The sequence below is a fragment of the Neoarius graeffei genome, chromosome 24 (assembly GCF_027579695.1).
Source record: "Neoarius graeffei isolate fNeoGra1 chromosome 24, fNeoGra1.pri, whole genome shotgun sequence".
Lineage (NCBI taxonomy): Eukaryota > Metazoa > Chordata > Actinopteri > Siluriformes > Ariidae > Neoarius > Neoarius graeffei.
Genome location: NC_083592.1, coordinates 37,855,916 through 37,878,320, shown reverse-complemented (window position 1 = coordinate 37,878,320; position 22,405 = coordinate 37,855,916). Strand labels below are relative to the sequence as shown.

Sequence of the window (22,405 nt, the reverse complement as noted above, 5' to 3'; positions counted from 1 at the left end):
TTGAATCGATTTGAATTTTGGACCCCTGTGACACAAACTTTGTACCCTGATTGTAAAACAACCCTTCTGATAATCAGAGCAAGAGCAGGCGGCAGGTGAATAAATGAATAATAAGAAATACTCAGACTCTGATCTGGCCAATGGGTTGCGCTGTTTTGGAATATTCATGAGCGTTATTTGCATGCGGCTGTGTGACTGGTCGCTCCTGTATTGTCAGCTGAGCGCAGGTGAGTTCCGGACAGGAGGAGTGGCAGGTCAAACCGGAAATACCGCACAACATTTACTTTCAAAACAGAAGGAAACCACGACATAATCAGCGCATGTCACAGATTCGAGCTGGCCTGTGTGTCGCCCTGTTCATGTCCGAGTTAAAATGAGGGAAGGAGGTGTTCGGTACACGAAGCTGGCCACAGATATTCAGGATGACGTAGAAACGGACCGCGCCTGCGAGGACAGCGATGAGGACCACGTGACCGTCCACTTCCAGCTGTAAGTGAGGAGAAATGAAGCAAGCGAGCATTCCTTTTCCGCGCAGTTATTAAGCTCACGGTGTTATAATGTTCATTCAGAATGGTATTCCATTCCCTCACTGTGTGGCACCTTATTATTGCATTGCTGAAACGAGTTTGGGCTCCACACTGTTCAACTGCTGACTGAATTCAATGGTGCTTCACACAGCAGTCTTATAACCACAGATCCATCCTAAAACCTTAATTAACACATGACAAATACTCAGGGGTGCTGCTAGAAATCTTGGGCCCTATGAAAGATTACAATTTAGGCCCCCCCGGTAAAATTTTCAAGCTCAAGCAACTGAATTTGAAGTCTGTTTTTGGCTGGCACTTCTACTTTACTATCCATGTGATCAGCTACCTATCAAGTTTAGGTGATACAATTATTTGGTATATGAACATTTTAAATGCAGAACTGTCAGAATTAGACTGAATAGGCTGTTGCCTTAAAATGAAAATTCCATTACTTATATATGTCATCTCATTATCTCTAGCCGCTTCATCCTGTCCTACAGGGTCGCAGGCAAGCTGGAGCCTATCCCAGCTGACTACGGGCGAAAGGCGGGGTACACCCTGGACAAGTCGCCAGGTCATCGCAGGGCTGACACACAGACACAGACAACCATTCACACTCACATTCACACCTACGGTCAATTTAGAGTCACCAGTTAACCTAACCGGGCGGCACGGTGGTGTAGTGGTTAACGCTGTCGCCTCACAGCAAGAAGGTCCGGGTTCGAGCCCTGGGGCCGGCGAGGGCCTTTCTGTGCGGAGTTTGCATGTTCTCCCCGTGTCCGCGTGGGTTTCCTCCGGGTGCTCCGGTTTCCCCCACAGTCCAAAGACATGCAGGTTAGGTTAACTGGTGACTCTAAATTGACCATAGGTGTGAATGTGAATGGTTGTCTGTGTCTATGTGTCAGCCCTGTGATGACCTGGCGACTTGTCCAGGGTGTACCCCGCCTTTCGCCCGTAGTCAGCTGGGATAGGCTCCAGCTTGCCTGCGACCCTGTAGAAGGATAAAGCGGCTAGAGATAGGCCCTCGCCAGCCCCGGGGCTCGAACCCAGGACCTTCTTGCTGTGAGGCGACAGCGCTAACCACTACACCACCGTGCCGCCGGGACATGAACTTATTCACCTAAAACCATTTCTTTTTTTACCATCAGGTCACAAAACATGTAATCTTTAATGAATGATATGTTAAAAGATAACTTTAATTTTCTGAGATGTAATAAAAACATTTATATGCCAAAGTCAAGCCTATGAGTTCGAAAATGATGTCTGTTACATTACTTCTGTTACGATTGTCCATCTCGCGTCTGTTACAAATTAATTACAATCTAGCTATGTACCATGTTAATCTTATTGAAAGAATGTGTATGTTTATTCTACTACACATGTTTATTAATTATATTTGCTAAAACATCACCTTCCTATGTTTCAAAAAGTAATTCTACATTGTTAAAATTGAGAATATATATGTCCACAACACTTCTGTTACGTTCTGACTTTGGCATATAAATATGTTTTGATTACATCTCAGAAAATTAAAGTTATCTTTTAACATATCATTCATTAAAGATTACATGTTTTGTGACCTGATGGTAAAAAAAAGAAATGGTTTTAGGTGAATTTTTAAAAATAAGTTCATGTCCCCATTTCAGTACCCATAAGCGTGGAATCACTCTCATATATATATATATATATATATATATATATATATATATATATATATATATATATATATATATAATTTTTTTTTTCTTTTATGAGCAACTATTATTAGGCCACTCAGTAGCCTATGGAGTTCATTCAATCCAAATGTTTGTGTTGTGAGAAACTGCATGCATCACTGTATCAGTATGGATTTATAACATTCTGTATGCACATTATGGATACTCCAGAGCCCTCCAGCAAACATCATCAATAATCAGGATTACAAAATGTATTCCTTTGTTTCCTCCATTTATTGACTTATTGTATGTGATCAAATGTATGCCTTGATGAATAACTACACTAGTTTTTTGATACAATTGCATAGTGCACTGCAAGAAATCCACTAAGTGTTTTTGGTTTCTTTTAGGCATCACACATTTATTAGAAAACACAGCAAATGTTCAAATATTCAAGTTAAATACTTGGCAACAGTATCAATAAATCCACACATGAACAATAGCAATGATATCTCTGACCACAGCTAATGTGCAAAATATTAAAGTTAAATACTTAACAAGATCAACAAATCCACACATGAACAATGGCAAAACATCTAGACTTAATTATACAATAAAGATACCTATGAAAAAAGGTGATTTCTTTTTTCACACACAGTGTGATATCCGGACTTCATAATTCATCACACCTGCTCCTGCTTAGCAACTTCTAGAATGCACACCTCAGACTGTACCATTAGTAAAAAGGGTGGAGGGGCGAAATGACAATATCATAAATAATTCAAGAAAAATGTTATAGCAGATCATAACCATGTATAATTTGCATATTTTAACAGATGAAATGAAATATTTTATTTAAAAAACTTACACAAGGCAATACTATTAAAATAATATTAATATCCCTCACAGGCCCCCCTGTCAGTGCCAGGCCCTTAGAATCGTCCTAACTTTCCCCCCCCCAGCGGCGCCCCTGCAAATACTCACAAGTGCTTATATTTTGCATAAGGGTTGTTTTACAATCAGGGTACGCAAGCTAAAAATCACATTTAACACTTATTATCTTCAATATCAAAAGGCTTGACTAAATAATAGGGTGCATCAGTTGCCCCCTAAAAATGAAAAGTTCCTCCGATCATGATGCATTTTTGTTTTTATGTTCCTTTTGGTAAGAAAACACACTGGGTGAAATATTTTGACAAAATTCAAAAGTTTAATGGTGGCACCAGGAGCTCAAAGTTATGGAAAAAGCTGCTATTTTATGACAATTTCGATCACTTTTCATGAAACATTATGGCACCTTATAGAGTATACCAAATATCTTCGATACACATTTTTAGTACATATTCTAAATATATTATCAAGCACAGTTTGAGTTTTAGCTGTTCATTGAATCATTGTTCAACTACAACCCCGATTCCAAAAAAGTTGGGACAAAGTACAAATTGTAAATGAAAACGGAATGCAATGATGTGGAAGTTTCAAAATTCCATATTTTATTCAGAATAGAACATAGATGACATATCAAATGTTTAAACTGAGAAAATGTATCATTTAAAGAGAAAAATTAGGTGATTTTAAATTTCATGACAACAACACATCTCAAAAAAGTTGGGACAAGGCCATGTTTCCCACTGTGAGACATCCCCTTTTCTCTTTACAACAGTCTGTAAACGTCTGGGGACTGAGGAGACAAGTTGCTCAAGTTTAGGGATAGGAATGTTAACCCATTCTTGTCTAATGTAGGATTCTAGTTGCTCAACTGTCTTAGGTCTTTTTTGTCGTATCTTCCGTTTTATGATGCGCCAAATGTTTTCTATGGGTGAAAGATCTGGACTGCAGGCTGGCCAGTTCAGTACCCGGACCCTTCTTCTACGCAGCCATGATGCTGTAATTGATGCAGTATGTGGTTTGGCATTGTCATGTTGGAAAATGCAAGGTCTTCCCTGAAAGAGACGTCGTCTGGACGGGAGCATATGTTGCTCTAGAACCTGGATATACCTTTCAGCATTGATGGTGTCTTTCCAGATGTGTAAGCTGCCCATGCCACACGCACTAATGCAACCCCATACCATCAGAGGTGCAGGCTTCTGAACTGAGTGCTGATAACAACTTGGGTTGTCCTTCTCCTCTTTAGTCCGAATGACACGGCGTCCCCAATTTCCATAAAGAACTTCAAATTTTGATTCGTCTGACCACGGAACAGTTTTCCACTTTGCCACAGTCCATTTTAAATGAGCCTTGGCCCAGAGAAGACATCTGCGCTTCTGGATCATGTTTAGATACGGCTTCTTCTTTGAACTATAGAGTTTTAGCTGGCAACGGCGGATGGCACGGTGAATTGTGTTCACAGATAATGTTCTCTGGAAATATTCCTGAGCCCATTTTGTGATTTCCAATACAGAAGCATGCCTGTATGTGATGCAGTGCCGTCTAAGGGCCCGAAGATTACGGGCACCCAGTATGGTTTTCCGGCCTTGACCCTTACGCACAGAGATTCTTCCAGATTCTCTGAATCTTTTGATGATATTATGCACTGTAGATGATGATATGTTCAAACTCTTTGCAATTTTACACTGTCGAACTCCTTTCTGATATTGCTCCACTATTTGTTGGTGCAGAATTAGGGGGATTCATGATCCTCTTCCCATCTTTACTTCTGAGAGCCGCTGCCACTCCAAGATGCTCTTTTTATACCCAGTCATGTTAATGACCTATTGCCAATTGACCGAATGAGTTGCAATTTGGTCGTCCAGCTGTTCCTTTTTCATATCTTTAACTTTTCCAGCCTCTTATTGCCCCTGTCCCAACTTTTTTGAGATGTGTTGCTGTCATGAAATTTCAGATGAGCCAATATTTGGCATGAAATTTCAAAATGTCTCACTTTCGACATTTGATATGTTGTCTATGTTCTATTGTGAATACAATATCAGTTTTTGAGATTTGTAAATTATTGCATTCCGTTTTTATTTACAATTTGTACTTTGTCCCAACTTTTTTGGAATTGGCGTTGTACTTTTAAACAATACAAATGTATTATGAATCACATTAATGCTTCTCAATCCCTTGCAAAGGTTCTTAACATGATCTCTGGCTCACAAGAAATCAATAAATGGAGTCCAACATTGTGATTCAAACCTTACGTGAAAACATAAAATAGCGTTTTTTGGCAAAAAATGAACCTCATGGTGCCACCATTAGACTTTTGAATATGGTCAAAAATGTTTACAGGATGTCTTTATTGGTGAAAAGGAACACCCAAACAAAAATGCATCAGATTTTATGTAAGTGAGGGCAACTGATGCACCCTACTAAATAAACTTGGGTGTTTATTGTAGCCCTGTGATAGCTCTATTTACCATGCAAAAAAAAAATTGGTGATAACGTTATTTTTGGTGAATGTATGGCAATATATGTCATATTTAGCAAAATTACTCGTGTCATTTAGAAAAAGTGCTTTTTTTGACCACAGGTAGCTCCAAAAGGGATGCACTTAAATCATTCTTTATACCATAAAACAAATATTTGGTTCCATATCATTGGAAACATAGTTAAGTTTTAATGTTGAATGCCAGTAAGTTTTCAGACTATTTTGATCAAATTAGTATTTAATTGTGTCAAAAAAATGTCCTCTCCGAGACAGCTAATTTTTCAATATAAAATAACATATCTAAAATGATTATTTTCATCCTAAAATGTGATCAAGATATTGGGACATAAATATTAGAGACAACTAACACAAAGCTTACAGCCTTATATTTAAAAGCTCTATGGAAGTAGTGGATTCTGAATTGTCAAAAAAAAAATGTCCTCTCCGAGAATCACTTCATTTGTTTCTCCCAGCCCTGCTTAAAGCTACACTTAATCTTCTTTATCTTATAGCAGATTACACAAAACTACCATACACATGTCAAAAAATTACCTGAAATCTGTTCTTTAACTTGTCCTTCACTTAAAAACTGGTACAAGAACCAGTTTGAATCAATTTGAATTTTGAACCCCTGTGACACAAACTTTGTACCCTGATCGTAAAACAACCCATAACTGCTTTCACAAACCCGCATTCCTTCGAATCAAGAACAAAAGAGATCTACCATTTGATCCATAATTATCAGCACCTTAACGATTGATCGACTGCAAAAGACTTTCAGTGCGTAAATTGTGCATGAATAATTAATCAAACTGGTTAGCACTGTTGCCTCACAGCAAGAAGGTCCTGGGTTCGAGCCCAGAGACCAACGAGGGCCTTTCTGTGTAGAGTTTGTGTATTATCGCTGTGTCTGAATGGGTTTCGACCAAAGACATGCAGGTTAGGCTAAATTGACCGTAGGTGTGATTGTGAGTATGAATGGTTGTTTGTTTCTATGTATAAGACCTGGCATGATCTGGCGACTTGTCCAGGGTGTACCCCGCCTCTCACCTATAGTCAGCTGGGATAGGCTCCAACTTGCCTGCAACCCTGTAGAACAGGATAAGCAGCTACAGATAGATTGGCGGTGTAGTGGAGAACATGCAAACTCCACACAGAAAGGCCCTCATTGGCTGCTGGGCTCAAACCCAGGACCTTCTTGCTGGTGTCTGCTGTCGTCTCACAGCAAGAAGGTCCTGGGTTCGAGCCCAGCAGCCAACGAGGGCCTTTCTGTGTGGAGTTTGCATGTTCTTCCCGTGTCTGCATGGGATTCCTCTAGGTGCTCTGGTTTCGTCCAGAGACATGCAGGTGGCTCTAAATTGGCCGTAGGTGTGAACATGAATGTGAGTGTGAATGGTTGTTTGTTTCTATGTATAAGACCTGGGATGACCTGGCGACTTGTCCAGGGTGTACCCTGCCTCTCACCTATAGACCCTTTTCACTCACGTGACCTTCGTAAACGCGACCGCCATTTTGGACATGAAGAAATAACGGTTTATGGCACAGACCCTTTCGGTTCTCGCTCATCTAGCTGCTACAATGACTGCTTAGACTGCAACAATAATACCGAACACACATTTAAGTATCCGTCGTAAAGACGTGAAACTCGTCGAGTGACGACTGTGTTCATTGATAAGTTAACACAATCTAAAAGTAGACATACCATCACACTGCCCTGGCGCTGTGTACAGTTTACCTTCTATGGTTTGTGCACTCACTATTTGCTATTACTTTATCCAACCCAGTGTTCGAACTATGCCGGTGTTTTCGGGGGGTCCCTTTTTTTCCCTTGGGGGGGGTGCTTGCACTTGCGCTTGTCTCAGAGCGCGGATCTTCAAACACATGAGAAGCCTATCTTACGCACATATCACGTGGACTCCACACCTCCACACACGCATCGCGTCTGAAGTCATAACTCATCAGGGGAAATCGTGTTCGCATTGGCATGTTCAAAAAACAACCTCGCGTCAACAATGATACCACACGCAAGAAAAAAAAAAACAGTCTGGCTACTCAACACATCTGATCCACAGCAGCACCAAAGCATCACTGGAAATCATGTCAACAACCAATCTTCCATTTCAACACGCGTCAACAAACAAATGGCACCACAAACATGAACGAATCGGTCAGGCTACCGATTCCAAACCCACAGCACACAAATAATTAAATGCATCTTACCTTAAAGCAGAATCGACCACTAAGGAAGTCTGTTGGCCCACTTCCTTTCTACTAGTTTGTGTCCCCAACCTGGCAGCAGCAGTCGTTGTCATATCGGTTTATTTTATCTTTGATGTAAACACGACACTTCGGATATGCAAATGCTTCCCGTTACACACGATTGCTATGTCAATAAACATCATTTTGCCAATATTTTAGAGACCATCCATCTTCTCCGTCGGTCAGCATCTGTCGGGATCCGATAAAATGATAAATCTTGCCTTGTGTTGATGGTTACTACATCCAGGTGCACAACAATATAATGGCATGATGGAAGTCTTGCTGAAAGTAAAAACTTTCTTTGATGGCTATACTCCTTTCAATGCTTCGCCGTCGTTCCTCGTTGTTGGCTGTGGTAGACTACTGGTAGTTCATGTCCAAAATGGCAGCCGCGTTTGTCGTGATGTCACGTGGGAAGGGTCTATATTCAGCTGGGATAAGCTCCAGCTTGCCCGCGACCCTGTAGAACAGGATAAGCGGCTACAGATAATCAGGGATGTGATTTTTTTTTTTTTTTCGCGAATTCGCGGAATTCCGCTTTTTTTTCACCTCAAAATTTGAAAATTTTTTTCCCGATTTTTCGCTGAAAAATCCGCATTCATATCCTATTCATTCCGACTTTCAGTAATTCCGTCATTGAGATGAAACAAGGTACGTGATTTGGCCCATCGCTCTGTAACAACCAATGAACGCGCTTGTTAGATAGTTGTACATAAGCTCGCTTCAAACAAAGAGTTGAAAGATGGCAGCCTCCGTGATCGAGTGTAAAGATGCAAATCGAGTTAAAGAAATCGACAGAATAGTGTAAAACAAGTTCCGCTGGGAATGGTTGGAGAAAGAGGTTGCTACAGACGTTGGACATAAGACTGTGAGACATTTGTTCAGCGAATCAAATATTAGAAGTTGCCATACATAAGAAGCAAACCGGGAGACTACCAGGAGCAATAGAGTTTAATAAATAATGGTGGATGAATTCTTATGTTGCATCATGTTTGTTTGAAAAGGCACATTTAGGTATGTTCAACTGCTACAGTAATTGAAAGTATAAATTTTGTTTTTCCTTATACAATTTTCTATTTATTCTAATGCAGATGATTTAATTTAGAAGGACATTTTTAGGTTTCATGTTTTGGCTTTTTGTCAGTTAAGACTCATTGAATTTACTATAGGGGCTCAGAGTTGCATGTTGACCATTAAATTGGCTTGAATTTGTTAATCATGACAAGTTTTTTCTTGTGTGTTTGCTTTCCATTTTAGTACAATTTTTAAGTCAGAAAACCCCAGAACCCAGGAGCTTCGGGGGGCTTTGCCCCCCTTGTCCCCCCACCAGGGCGCTGCCCTGGACCAGCTGGGGGCCTGTGGCCCCCAGACCCCCGGCTAAAATTTTCAGATAATTTCACCAGCCCCAAATCACATCCCTGGATAATGGATGGGTGGATGGATGGGCAGCGTAGTGGTTAGCACTGTTGCCTCACAGCAAGAAGGTCCTGGGTTTGCTCCCAGCGGCCAACGAGGGCCTTTCTGTGTGGAGTTTGCATGTTCTCCCCATGTCTGCGTGGGTTTCTTCTGGGTGCTCTGGTTTCATCCAAAGACATGCAGGTTAGGCTAATTGGTAGCTCTAAATTGACCGTAGGTATGAATGTGAGTGTGAATGGTTGTTTGTCTCTGTGTCAGCCCTGTGATGACCTGGCGACTTGTCCAGGGTGTACCCCGCCTCTCCAGCTTGCCCGCGACCCTATGCAGGATAAGCGGCTACGGATAATGGATGGATGGATAATTACTCAAACTTCCACTGGAAAAAAATGAATTGATTCCTGATCACTTAGCTTATCAGATCACGTGACACCATTCTACAATTATGAACACCCTTGTCCACAGTTATCAACACCGTTCCAAAGTTATCAACATCCAGATTATTATTTATTTAAAAAAATAATCTGCATGTGGTATTAAGTTAACAAAACATAGTTTTTATTTAAAATTTGTTCTACATAGACTTATATTTAGTACAAAATATCTTTTATATAAATATATCGATGTCAGTGTTTACGTAAATGTGGAAGTAATTCTAATGTTTGTAAAGAAATGAACTGATAATGTTTAACCTGTGTCAGAAAATCTTTCTGTTCCACGTTCTCAGTATTTTCCGAGATCACATTTTGTTAATCATTCGTTGTTGTTTTGTATTAATTTCTAGTTTTGTAGTTTACCAATAAATGTCAACAGGCAATTGACATTGTAACCACATGAAAATCCAGGTCAAAGGTCGTATGTCATTCCTTGAACCAAAATATAAAGTGACTACTGATATTGTAATATATATGCATATGTGTTATTTACCAGCTGGGCGGTCTGTATTGTGAAATACCGTGACCGAAGTCTTGAAAGTACTGATCGAGGCCCTCTGGGCTGAGGTCAGTATTCAAGGCCAAGGTCACGGTATTTCACCATACGGACCGACCTTAAGCTGGTAAATAATTTTCTTTTTCTTTACCAAATTCTAACAGAAAACGAGAGCGCCCGAAAGGGAAAACCGAGCCGAGGCAAGCTGCCATTTTGAATCCTCGTTCATGGCTGTAATGCAAATTGCTTCCTCCTCGGTATACAAGTGCACTTCCATGGCAGGAAAAAAACTAAATTTTGCCGCCTATGTAGTCCCCTATTTATACAAAATTGAGTCATTCAGGATTCGGCCATGTTTTTGCTCGGTGTTAGCAACAGTTACAGATTTTTAGCTTTCTCCTGAAATGTTTTATTTTATTTCTTCTTCCTCAGGGTAGCAAAACTCGCTTTCGCTGTGAAGACTGTCGTTATCACTATCAATGATGTAAAATTAATACTCTTCTCCTGAGAAATGCGAAAATAAATGTTGACAAAAATTGCCAAGATGTTTGTTGTTATTGTGAATGAGCGAGTTGCCAGAGGTCCATAACTGGGGTCCGTATCCTACGATATGGACCCGCTCGCCAGCCAATCAGAGCGCAGGATTTGATGGAAACCGGACCGCGAAAAAAATAAGTGGTAGATATTTACAACAAACTGCAAAAATATTTTCTGAATGGAATAGAAAAATCTGAATATTTCAAGCATATAAAAAACGACATTCTAAGAATTTAATTCTGGTCTAGTTCTATTTATTGCAATCAGATTCCAAATGCTCTCCAAACATTCCATTCTGTTATGAATCAGGAAAAAAAAAATATTATAAATTGCAGCACTTTTATTTTTTTAAAGCACTTCATCTACTTAAACAATGTTACACAAAGATCGATCCATAACAGTTGTAAATGTCACTTAATTCCACAGGGTGTCAATAATGGTGGACACCGGTGAAAGTGATCACTATTATCGACACTTCACGTGACTTCTCAAACGTGCGTTTAGGTACAAAATGGTGACTGTCGAATGAAACAGTGAGCAACAAAGTAGGTTTCGATAAGGAGTTCATGAAATATCGGTGAATTTGATCGGTAAAAACATGTCCATGATCTTTCCACCATGCTTACCTGCGATGGTAACGTCCGCGTTTTTGTCAAATTGCTGATTGTGCTAAAAAAATTCCATCTCGGGTAACGAGCTATGTCATCAGACGACGAGGTCAAAAGGTGGGGGGGAGGGTCTTCTGGTTGATTTAATTAACCAATAATAATTGTTGTAACGGAAACTCATCTTTTGTAAAATTTTTATTGGTAAATCTGAAAAGGTGTTGATAATTATGGACTGTCGATAATTGTAGCCACCGCTCTACTATCTGTTAAAACAATTTCACATTGAAGAAGTAAATGTTAACTAGAAGGGCACTTCTAGAGTGCATACCTCCGCCAAGCCATGTATTCGAATTTGCATAATAATCTAACCAGTTGTTCCTTGTCCCATGACTCACCTTTCCTCAAAATTTCATCAGAATCTGTTCACTACTTTGAGTTATACTGGGAACACACATATCCTGAGTTGCATGCAAATCTAATCAATTGTTCCTTGGCCCATGGACCACCTTTGTTCAAAATTTCAGCAGAATCTGTGCACTACTTATTGAGTTAGGTTGGGAACAAACAAATGGAGGTGAAAACATAACCTCCTCTAACAAAGTTGTTGGAGGTAAATATGCAAATCATGTAAAATTCAGTATATCTTTAAAAGAAGACCAACTCCAAGAAGAACTGCTAACATTTTGGGATATATGATGCCTTCTTAAGGACCATCCATACAGTGGCATGCAAAAGTTTGGGCACCCTTACTGAAAATGTCTGTTACTGTGAATAGTTAAGTGAGCAGAAGATGAATTGATCACCAAAAGGCATAAAGGTAAAGATGAGACATTTCTTTTCAGCGTTTCCTGCAAGATTTGTGTTATTTTTGTTTTGTACAAGTGGAGAGTGAAAAAAGAAAAGAAACACCGTGCAAAAGCTTGGGCACCCCAATACATTTGAGTTCTCAGGTAACTTTTACCAAGGTTCCAGACCTTAATTAACTTATTGAGCTGTGGCTTGTTCAAATTCTTCGTTAGGAAAGGTCAGATGATGCAGAGTTCAAAGCTGTATAAATTCTCTGACTTCTCAAACTTGTCCCTAAAATCAACAGCCATGGGCTCCTCTAAGCAACTCCCTCGCATTCTGAATAATAAAATAATTGATGCTCACAAAGCAGGAGAAGACTACAAGAACGTAGCAAAGTGTTTTCAGGTAGCGGTTTCCTCAGATTGTAATGTTATTAAGAAATGGCAGTGTAGGACTCCCTATGTGTGGGTGGAGCACAGAGGACGGCAGGACAGGGATCAGGTTCCAAAACAGCGTTTATTGCTAGACTTTTCAGCTTAAACAATACTTCATTCAAAGACACACACACAACCGGCGTCTGGTTCAGGGATGAGCTACCTCCGCTCTCACTCTCCCTCCTCATATAGGGCGCGGTCACTGGGAAGACACACAAACACAGGTTAATTGCTCTCAGGTGAAGTGATTCTGCCACTTACCTTCCCTGACTCCGCCCTCCTGTCACAGACCGGCGCTTGACCACGCCCCCGCTGCCACATACCCCCACCGCCCGACTCAGGCCGGGCGCCTGTCCGGCCTGCAGCCGACTCCCCCCCCCCCCCCCCCCTTGACGGGAGAGGAAGTCCGCCACGACCATCTGCGCCCCCGGCCTGTGGACCACCTTGAAGTTGAAGGGTTGGAGTGCCAGATACCAACGGGTGATCCGCGCGTTGGCATCCTTCATGCGGTGGAGCCACTGGAGGGGCGCGTGGTCCGAACAGAGGGTGAAAGGGCGCCCCAGCAGGTAGTAACGGAGGGCGAGGATGGGACACAGGAGGAGGGGGAGAGAGAGAGAGAGAGAAGAGGAGAGAAGAGATGATGTCATCTGCTGTCCTGCCGCCGGGACAGCCGCCAGATGATCCTCCGCCAGCTCGACTGCCTGATCCAGCGATGCCGGGCGGTGGCACTGGACCCACTCCGCGGTTCCTGCTGGTAAGCGGGCGACGAACTGTTCCAGTACCACCTGGTCGACGATTCCCTCGGCGTCGCGATCGTTGGCCCTCAGCCACCGCCAGCAGGCGTCCCGGAGCTGCTGGCCGAACGCGAACGGCCGGCCGACTTCCTCCAATTGCAGCGCGCGGAAGCGCTGGCGCTGTTGTTCCTGTGTGCGCCCCATGCGCTGGAGGACGGCCCGGCGGAGGTCCGCGTAGGCCAGCCGGCGGTCGGCGGGGAGCTGTAGCGCGGCCAGCTGTGCCTCTCCCATGAGCAGGGGGAGGAGGCGCGCCGTGCGCTGCTCCATCGGCCACCCCGAGGCATCGGCGACCTGTTCAAACAACGTGAGGAACGCCTCGGGGTCGTCCTGCGGGCCCATCTTGGTGACAGTGAGGGGAGAGGGGCCCGCGGCCGGAGCGCTGGTGGGCCCTGCCGACGCGAGGAGATGCCGGAACGCCTTGCGATCTTCCTGCTGGGCCAGCACCAGGGCTTCGAAGCGCCGTTCTTGTTCCTTTCGGAGTGTGACGAGCGCCTGGTGCTGGCTTTGCTGAGCCGTGGCGAGGGCGTGGACCAGGTCGGTGAACGGGGAGGATTCCATGGGGCTGCTGGGTTGGTGCTCCACTTTCCCGGGTTTCGGCACCACTGTAGGACTCCCTATGTGTGGGTGGAGCACAGAGGACGGCAGGACAGGGATGAGGTTCCAAAACAGCGTTTATTGCTAGACTTTTCAGCTTAAACAATACTTCATTCAAAGACACACACACACACAACCGGCGTCTGGTTCAGGGATGAGCTACCTCCGCTCTCACTCTCCCTCCTCATATAGGGCGCGGTCACTGGGAAGACACACAAACACAGGTTAATTGCTCTCAGGTGAAGTGATTCTGCCACTTACCTTCCCTGACTCCGCCCTCCTGTCACAGACCGGTGCTTGACCACGCCCCCGCTGCCACAGGCATTTAACAGAAACAGTGGAGATCAAGGTGAGGTCTGGAAGATGAAGAAAATTTTCTGAAAGAACTGCTTGTTGGATTGCTAGAATGGCAAATAAAAAACCCTGTTTGACTGCAAAAGACCTTCAGAAAGATTTAGCAGACCCTGGAGTGGCGGTGCACTGTTCTACTATGCAGCGACACCTGAACAAATATGACCTTCATGGGAGAGTCATCAGAAGAAAACCTTTCCTGCGTCCTAGCCACAAAATTCAGCATCTAAAGTTTGCAAATGAACATCTAAATAAGCCTAATGCATTTTGGAAACAAGTCTTGTGGACTGATGAAACCAAAATAGAACAGGATAAAGCAGCTAGAGATAATGAGATGAGATGAACTTTTTGGCCACAGTGTGCAAAGGTACTAATCCCGGATCCAGGAACATCTGCTGAAAATCTGGGCAATTTGATAGATAATTGTTTTTCAATGTTCCTTACAGCAGTGGAAGAAAAAGAAATTGTTGATATTTGTTGGGAAATGTACGAGCAAAAAATCTGCCGACTGTGATGACATTGGTATGATGATATTGAAAAATGTTATTGATGGAATATCCAAACCATTCACATATATATGCAATTTGTCATTTCTAACTGGTACGTTTCCAAACAGAATAAAAACAGCAAAAGTCATTCCTCTGTACAAATCTGGGAGCAAACACCACTTCACAAACTACAGACCTGTCTCACTACTGTCGCAATTCTCCAAAATTCTCGAAAAACTTTTCATTAACCGATTGGATAAATTTATTGACAAACATAAACTACTTAGTGACATTCAACATGGATTTCGAGCACATAGACCAACATCACTGGCTTTAATAGAATTAGTTGAAGAAATCACCAATTCCATAGAGCAGAAAAAACATGCAGTTGGAATATTCATTGATTTAAAGAAAGCATTTGATACAATAAATCATGACATATTAATAAAAAAACTGGAATGATATGCATCAGGGGTATAGTTTTAAACTGGGTTAAAAGCTATTTAAGTAACAGGAGACAGTTTGTGAAGATGGGAGATTGTCGTTTGGACATAACTTGTGGTGTTCCCCAGGGGTCAGTGTTAGGACAAGTTTTTTTATACTATATATCAATGACATATGTAGTGTATCTAAAGTAATGAAGCTTGTCTTGTTTGCGGACGATACAAATATCCTCTTTTCTGGCGATAATTTAATGGAACTTTTGCAGGAGATTACAACAGAAATAAGTAAATTAATAACATGGTTCAACAGTAACAAATTAGCATTAAACTTGAATAAATCCAAAGTAATATTATTTGGTAACAACAAAACAAACACACAAATATTCAAATAGATGGGGTTATTATAGAAAGAGTTAAGGAAATCAAATTTCTTGGAACAACTATTGATGAAAAACTCAGCTGGAAACCACATATAAAAAAACATACAATCCAAAGTATCAAGAAGTATTGCAATATTAAACAAAGTTAAACAGTTTCTAGATCACAATTCACTCCAGATTCTTTACTGTTCCCTGGTTTCACCTTATTTAAGTTACTGCACAGAGGTATGGGGCAATAATTACAAAAATACATTCATTATTCATTCTCCAAAAAAGAGCAATAAGGATTATACACAAGGCTGGTTATCGGGATCATACAAATACATTATTCTTACAGTCAGAAATACTGAGATTTGCAGATCTGGTGGACTATCAAACAGCACAAATATTATTCAAAGCAAACAATAATCAACTACCACATAATATTCAAAACCTGTTCACTGAAAGAGATGGGAGTTATATTTTAAGGGGTTTATTTAAATTTAAAAATTCTAGGGTGCGCATAACCAAGAAAAGTTTTTGTATTTCTGTTTGTGGGGTGAAGCGGTGGAACAGTTTAAATGAGGACCTCAAGGGATGTCCAGACATGAAGTGGTTTAAAAAGATGTACAAAAATTTGATTTTCACAAGGTATAAGGATGAAGGGGATTAATCATAACTGGCTGTTTATTGTGTAAATTTTCGGGGTTTTTTTTCTTTTTTGAGTCTTTGTCTATTTGTTTTGTTTTTATTTTGTTCTCCATTGTGAGCATGGTATTTGTAGTAAACTTGTGTGTAGACATATGGATATACATTCATCTCATCTCATTATCTCTAGCCGCTTTATCCTGTTCTACAGGGTCTCAGGCAAGCTGGAGCCTATCCCAGCTGACTATGGGTGAAAGGCGGGGTACACCCTGGACAAGTCGCCAGGTCATCACAGGGCTGACACATAGACACAGACAACCATTCACACTCACATTCACACCTACGGTCAATTTAGAGTCACCAGTTAACCTAACCTGCATGTCTTTGGACTGTGGGGGAAACCGGAGCACCCGGAGGAAACCCACGCGGACACGGGGAGAACATGCAAACTCCGCACAGAAAGGCCCTCGCCAGCCACAGGGCTTGAACCTGGACCTTCTTGCTGTGAGGCGACAGCGCTAACCACTACACCACCGTGCCGCCCGGATATACATATATAATTAATTAATTATATGATATAGTCATAGAGAATTGATATCTGAATAGTTGAAATAATGAGTAATATACTGTGTGTGTGTGTGTATATATATATATATAAAATATAAGGAAGCTCGATAATCAATTTATATTGACTAAAGTAGAGGAGTGGGATTAAATAAGTTTTTACTTCAGCCCACGCCTTTTCGGACATGTAAACTCAAAACTGCTTAGTGCGTCCTTGTTTGTAATTTTGTCTTGTTTTCTTTTGATTTATTATTATTATTATTATTATTATTATTATTATTATTATTATTATTATTATTTAAGGTTTATTTTCTAATTTAGTGGCTTTTTATGTGTTCTTGTTACAAATGCTGTTTTGCTTTTCTTGTTATCTGCTTATTTATTCATTGTTAGTTTATTTCAAACATGTAAACAATCATCATCATCATCATCAATGTGCAAAGGTATGTTTGGAGAAAAGAGGGTGCCAAATTCCAGGAAAAGAACACCTCTCCAACTCTGAAGCATGGGTGTGGATCGATCATGCTTTGGGGTTGTGTTGCAGCCAGTGGCACAGGGCACATTTCATTGGTTGAGGGAAGCATGGATTCGAATAAATACCACAAATTCTGGAAGCAAACATCACACCATCTGTAAAAAAGTTGAAGTTAAAAAGAGGATGGGTCCTACAATAAGACGATGATCCAAAACACACCTCAAAATCTACAATGGAATACCTCAAGAGGTACAAGCTGAAGGTTTTGCCCTGGCCCTCACAGTCCCCTGACCTAAACATCATTGAAAATCTGTGGATAGATCTCAAAAGAGCAGTGCATGCAAGACAGCCCAAGAAACTTGTAGAACTGGAAGCCTTTTGCAAGGACGAATGTGTGAAAATCCCTCAGGTAAGAACTGAAAGATTATTAGCTGGCTACAAAAAGTGTTTACAAGCTGTGATACTTGCCAAAGGGGGCGTTACTAGGTACTGACCATGCAGGGTGCCCAAACTTTTGCTTCGGGCCCTTTTCCTTTTTTGTCATTTTGAAAATGTAAAAGATGAAAATAAAAAATTGTTTTTGCTTAAAATATAAAGGGAATGAGTCATCTTTAACTTTATGCCTTTTGGAGATCATTTCATCTTCAACTTGCTTAACTGTTCACAGTAACAGCAATTTTGACCAGGGGTGCTCAAACTTTTGCATACCACTGTATATAAAGTGATTCACCCATCACCAATCGCTTTGTAGCTGACCGTTGGTTGCTAGTGGACTTTCCAAGCTCTTGTTGCTTAGGTGTCCCTCTTATATATTTGTTTTTATTCTATCCACATCCACTGGATATGAGTAGTCGTGTGCTCTGATTGGCTACTCTACTAATAGGGTATCGGCTCATATACTGTGAGTAGAGAAAAACAAAATGGTGGAGCGTGTTGCTGAACCAACCAAGGACGAAATAAAAACACTACTTGGAAACAAAACCCCAAAAATGATCAAATATTTAAAAGAAACAGAAAGAGCTAAAATAATATACCCCCACCCCACCCACCCATCTCCTGTTCCACATTCCAGCCCAGTCAGTGGCGGTAATGCACCTTTTTAAAGTTGGTTTGCCAACCGCCAAAAAACCCTGAAGAAGAAAACCCCAGAAAATCACAAAAAAGCAACAAAATATGGAATAATAGTATTTGAAAAATTATTATTGCATTTTTCACAAATTGCTACTGTCATTTCACCGGTTTGTTTACATTCTAAGCGGAAATGGTTTTGTACAAAGCTTTTATTTATCGAATTTGCAAATAATAAAAATGCTCCTTTTCTCCAAATCCAGTGAATGTGGATATTGAGTGGATACAGTTATTCCACTCAATCTTGTCGTACATGGCTTATAGCCAACTCGGCATGCTATCAGCTCATGTATGACTCGATTTCATGGAATAACTGTTAAATAGCTCTCTGTTGGTGTCATTTGTTAGCCAACGGTATCCTTTGCTCCCACTGGTCGTGGCTTCAATTATGTTGCCTTGATACCTGCCTATTTCACGTCACCAACAGTTATTTTGCCCGTCATTGCTACAAGTGACTGAATTTCACTGACATTTCATGGTATCTGGTTCCCATGTCACTGCTAGTCTCTTCCTGTGTGCATGTCCATATAAAAAATTCAGAAGGATTCCATAAATCTATTATAAAGCAATACTGCAGGATTAATACTGGAGGCAATGGCCTACTCATAGGGGCAAGTAGGACAGAGCCACACCATATACTGTATATAATTCTGTTTAACAAAATGTTCATTCTCAAGTCTTCATTCACAACTTCATACATTTTAACTCTGTTGAAATACTCATGTTGTTGGAGTGATTTTAAAAAAATGTTGCTATTTGACAGATATAAGCCAAACAAGGCTCCCTCGATTCACTTGCCTTTCGAAATGTTGCATAATCATGGGTACTGTGGGGGTACCCCACTAAATATACTCCGAGTCAATAAACTATTTGGTTTTGAATGGTGATATTGGTTTTAATTTGAAATAAAATTATGAAAGAAATAATACAGATAAAACTAAATCTTTGATGTGAATACTCTATTCAGAATTTGGCAAAAATTTTGCAAATTTGTGGAAAAATGGTGGCTTGATCTGGGACATGATAAATGGTTGACTACGTCGCATTCCCTTAGAAAGGTTGTAGTCCACTGAAAAGTCTACAGTTATCACTAATTGTATTTTAAGTTGTAACTTTATACACCTAAGGATTGGTGCACTCACAGAATAATCATAACCGTAATAAAACATCATGCAAAATATCTGATCACCGTTGTAACTCCATTTTCCGCAGACCCGAAACCAATACGATCGTGTGTTTTGATCTAAACGGAAAGCCTCAGGGTCAAGGTCACGACCTCACCAAAAGTAGTAACTTAAAATCATTACGCCATATCCTCACCAAAAGTAGTAACTTAAAATCATTACGCCATATAAAAATGTAGTTATAAATCTGCGATTTTGTTTTTTAAAACGAAAGCTGAAAGTTAGGTATAGAATATGTTTCTTACAGAATATGTTACGATGGTAGCTGGTCTTGTATGAATTTCTGAGCTATAAAATGAGTTGTGGTCTATTTTTTACCATAGTGTGTTATTTGTGTGCGGGGAAGGACACACATTAACAATTTGCATGTGTAGAATGGAATTTTCCACTCCAACAGTTAGAAGTTGATCGTGCTTCCATTTGCGGGCTTTCTGTTACGCGAGTGATCTGTTCGGACGTTATCACTGAAAAGGTGAGTTTTGACAGTTTTATTTTGTTTTAGTCTTGCAGTATAAAGGCCCGGTCCCACTGCACTTATGGATGCAAAGAGGATGTAAAACGTAAAAAAATCTTTGCCATCCGTTGGAAAACGCTATGCATCCGTTGTGTACTCATTGCATACGCTCTATCCATCGAGCATCCGTCCACTGTGATTTCATCCGCGCAAAAAGTTTTGAGCTGCACAAAACTTTTAGAACGGATGAACTTTCCGCCGTGTACGATGTAAATCTGCGACATATACGAGCAACAAACGTTCTATGTCCGTTATCATCCGTTAAACGTCTGCTGTATCCTCTCTGCATCCTCTGGGCATCCTCACAACTCACATCCGCTGCAGCTGAAAACGGAAAGAGGGAGGAAAGATAAGGTACATGAAACGTCTATTCATCGTTAGTAGCACGGAAATAGAAAGGATGTAAGCGTATGCATCTCGTATATAAAGTATTCAAAACGGACAAAGCGTTTATATCTGGGATGTATCTCGTATATTTAGGATGTCTGGAGTATGTCTAGAGTATGTAGAAGGACACCTAGCGGACAATCGATATTTTGTATAAAAAGGGGGAGAAAATCATCTAGTAGTAGAGATGTATCGATGTAGCCGCCAGCACGTCTTTCCGCTTTATGCTGACGGCGTGCGTGCTGCATCCCTTTATATCCGCGGAGCAGACGCAATTCATACCCCCCGCATGCGCAGTGAACGGTCTGCATCCGATATACATCCGCGCAACATCCCCTTTGTTTCCGTTAGGCGTACGTGATGCATCCCCTTCATCTGCTATGCATCCGCTCTTTCTGCTATGCGTCCGCTTCTCAGTTATCACCGGTAACCCCTTCGGAGCTGTCATCCACTTCCATCTGCTTTCATCCGCTAGGCTTCCTATGAACATGTGTTTAACATCCCCGCTATATACTACCCACGTCCGTTCTTTTCCGTTCTGTTTTCGCAAATTTTCGCCAATTTTGTCCATTTCTGGAGCGGATGAAAACTGATAGAGCCACCCCCGAAATTTTGCTCGTCCGCTGTGTCCTTTTTGCATACGTTTTGTGTCCATCGGCCAGTGGGACCGGGCCTTAAGAATGTTTCTTTTTCATCTTACTTTCATATTTCGTAGTGTTTTTGTGTATTTTTGGCCAATATTTTGCAACCATGGTCAATTTAGATCGAACTTCTGATAGAATCTACGGCCAGTCATTTTGCCCCGCCCCTGCCTCACGCTCCGTCCGGTGCGGTAGTGATGTCCCGTTGCTCGCGTGCCGCAGCAGAGACCCACGCAACCTTCAGCCGGTACAGTCGCTGTTCTTTTACCACCGCCGTTATTCTCATCTTTCCCGTGTGTTCTTGATTTTTCCATTGTGTCCTATTTCGCCATATCAAATACCCAAACTGTATCATATTATTCATATTTAAGTGAATAATCAATTCAGTCATCATAACTTGGCATTTTTAACCCAAGCAATCAAAAAGAGGAAATTTATTCAATATTTTCACTCATCTGTGAAGGAGGGGCTTTAATTCTTCATGATGTACACTACCGTTCAAAAGTTTGGGGTCACCCAGACAATTTTGTGTTTTCCATGAAGAGTCACACTTTTATTTCCCACCATAAGTTGTAAAATGAATAGAAAATATAGTCAAGACATTTTTCTGGCCATTTTGAGCATTTAATCGACCCCACAAATGTGATGCTCCAGAAACTCAATCTGCTCAAAGGAAGGTCAGTTTTATAGCTTCTCTAAAGAGCTCAACTGTTTTCAGCTGTGCTAACATGATTGTACAAGGGTTTTCTAATCATCCATTAGCCTTCTGAGGCAATGAGCAAACACATTGTACCATTAGAACACTGGAGTGAGAGTTGCTGGAAATGGGCCTCTATACACCTATGGAGATATTGCACCAAAAACCAGACATTTGCAGCTAGAATAGTCATTTACCACATTAGCAATGTATAGAGTGGATTTCTGATTAGTTTAAAGTGATCTTCATTGAAAAGAACAGTGCTTTTCTTTCAAAAATAAGGACATTTCAAAGTGACCCCAAACTTTTGAACGGTAGTGTAGTTATTTTATATGTAAATCAATTTTACAAAAGCATTTGAATTGGAATAAAAAAAAAAATTCCACAGTGGAGGCCAGATAAAGCAAGATACTATCTTTATTCTTATTAAACATGACAAAAGAAACATTGTGTTGGGTAAATGCAAAAAAAAAAAAAAATTGAAAATTTATTTTTTGACTATAATGTCCCAAATGAAAGACCAGTTTCTGAGACAGACCCATACAAACCCTTCACGAAGTGATCACTGCAAACTCGAGCATGCTTTGACTCGGCTCCCTTCGGTTTCACTGAGAGGTTC

At 41.0% G+C, this 22,405-nt stretch overlaps 1 protein-coding gene across 1 annotated transcript in view; it reads left to right on the top strand.

The window, feature by feature from the left end:
- The first annotated feature begins 246 nt into the window (after nt 1–246).
- Nucleotides 247–22,405, top strand: part of si:ch73-337l15.2 (glutathione hydrolase 6) — a 43,802-nt gene continuing 21,643 nt past the window's right edge. The window contains exon 1 of the mRNA XM_060908021.1: nt 247–489. Coding sequence (XP_060764004.1) covers nt 374–489 — 116 coding nt within the window. The 5' untranslated portion in view covers nt 247–373. The remainder of the gene's footprint in view (nt 490–22,405) is intronic.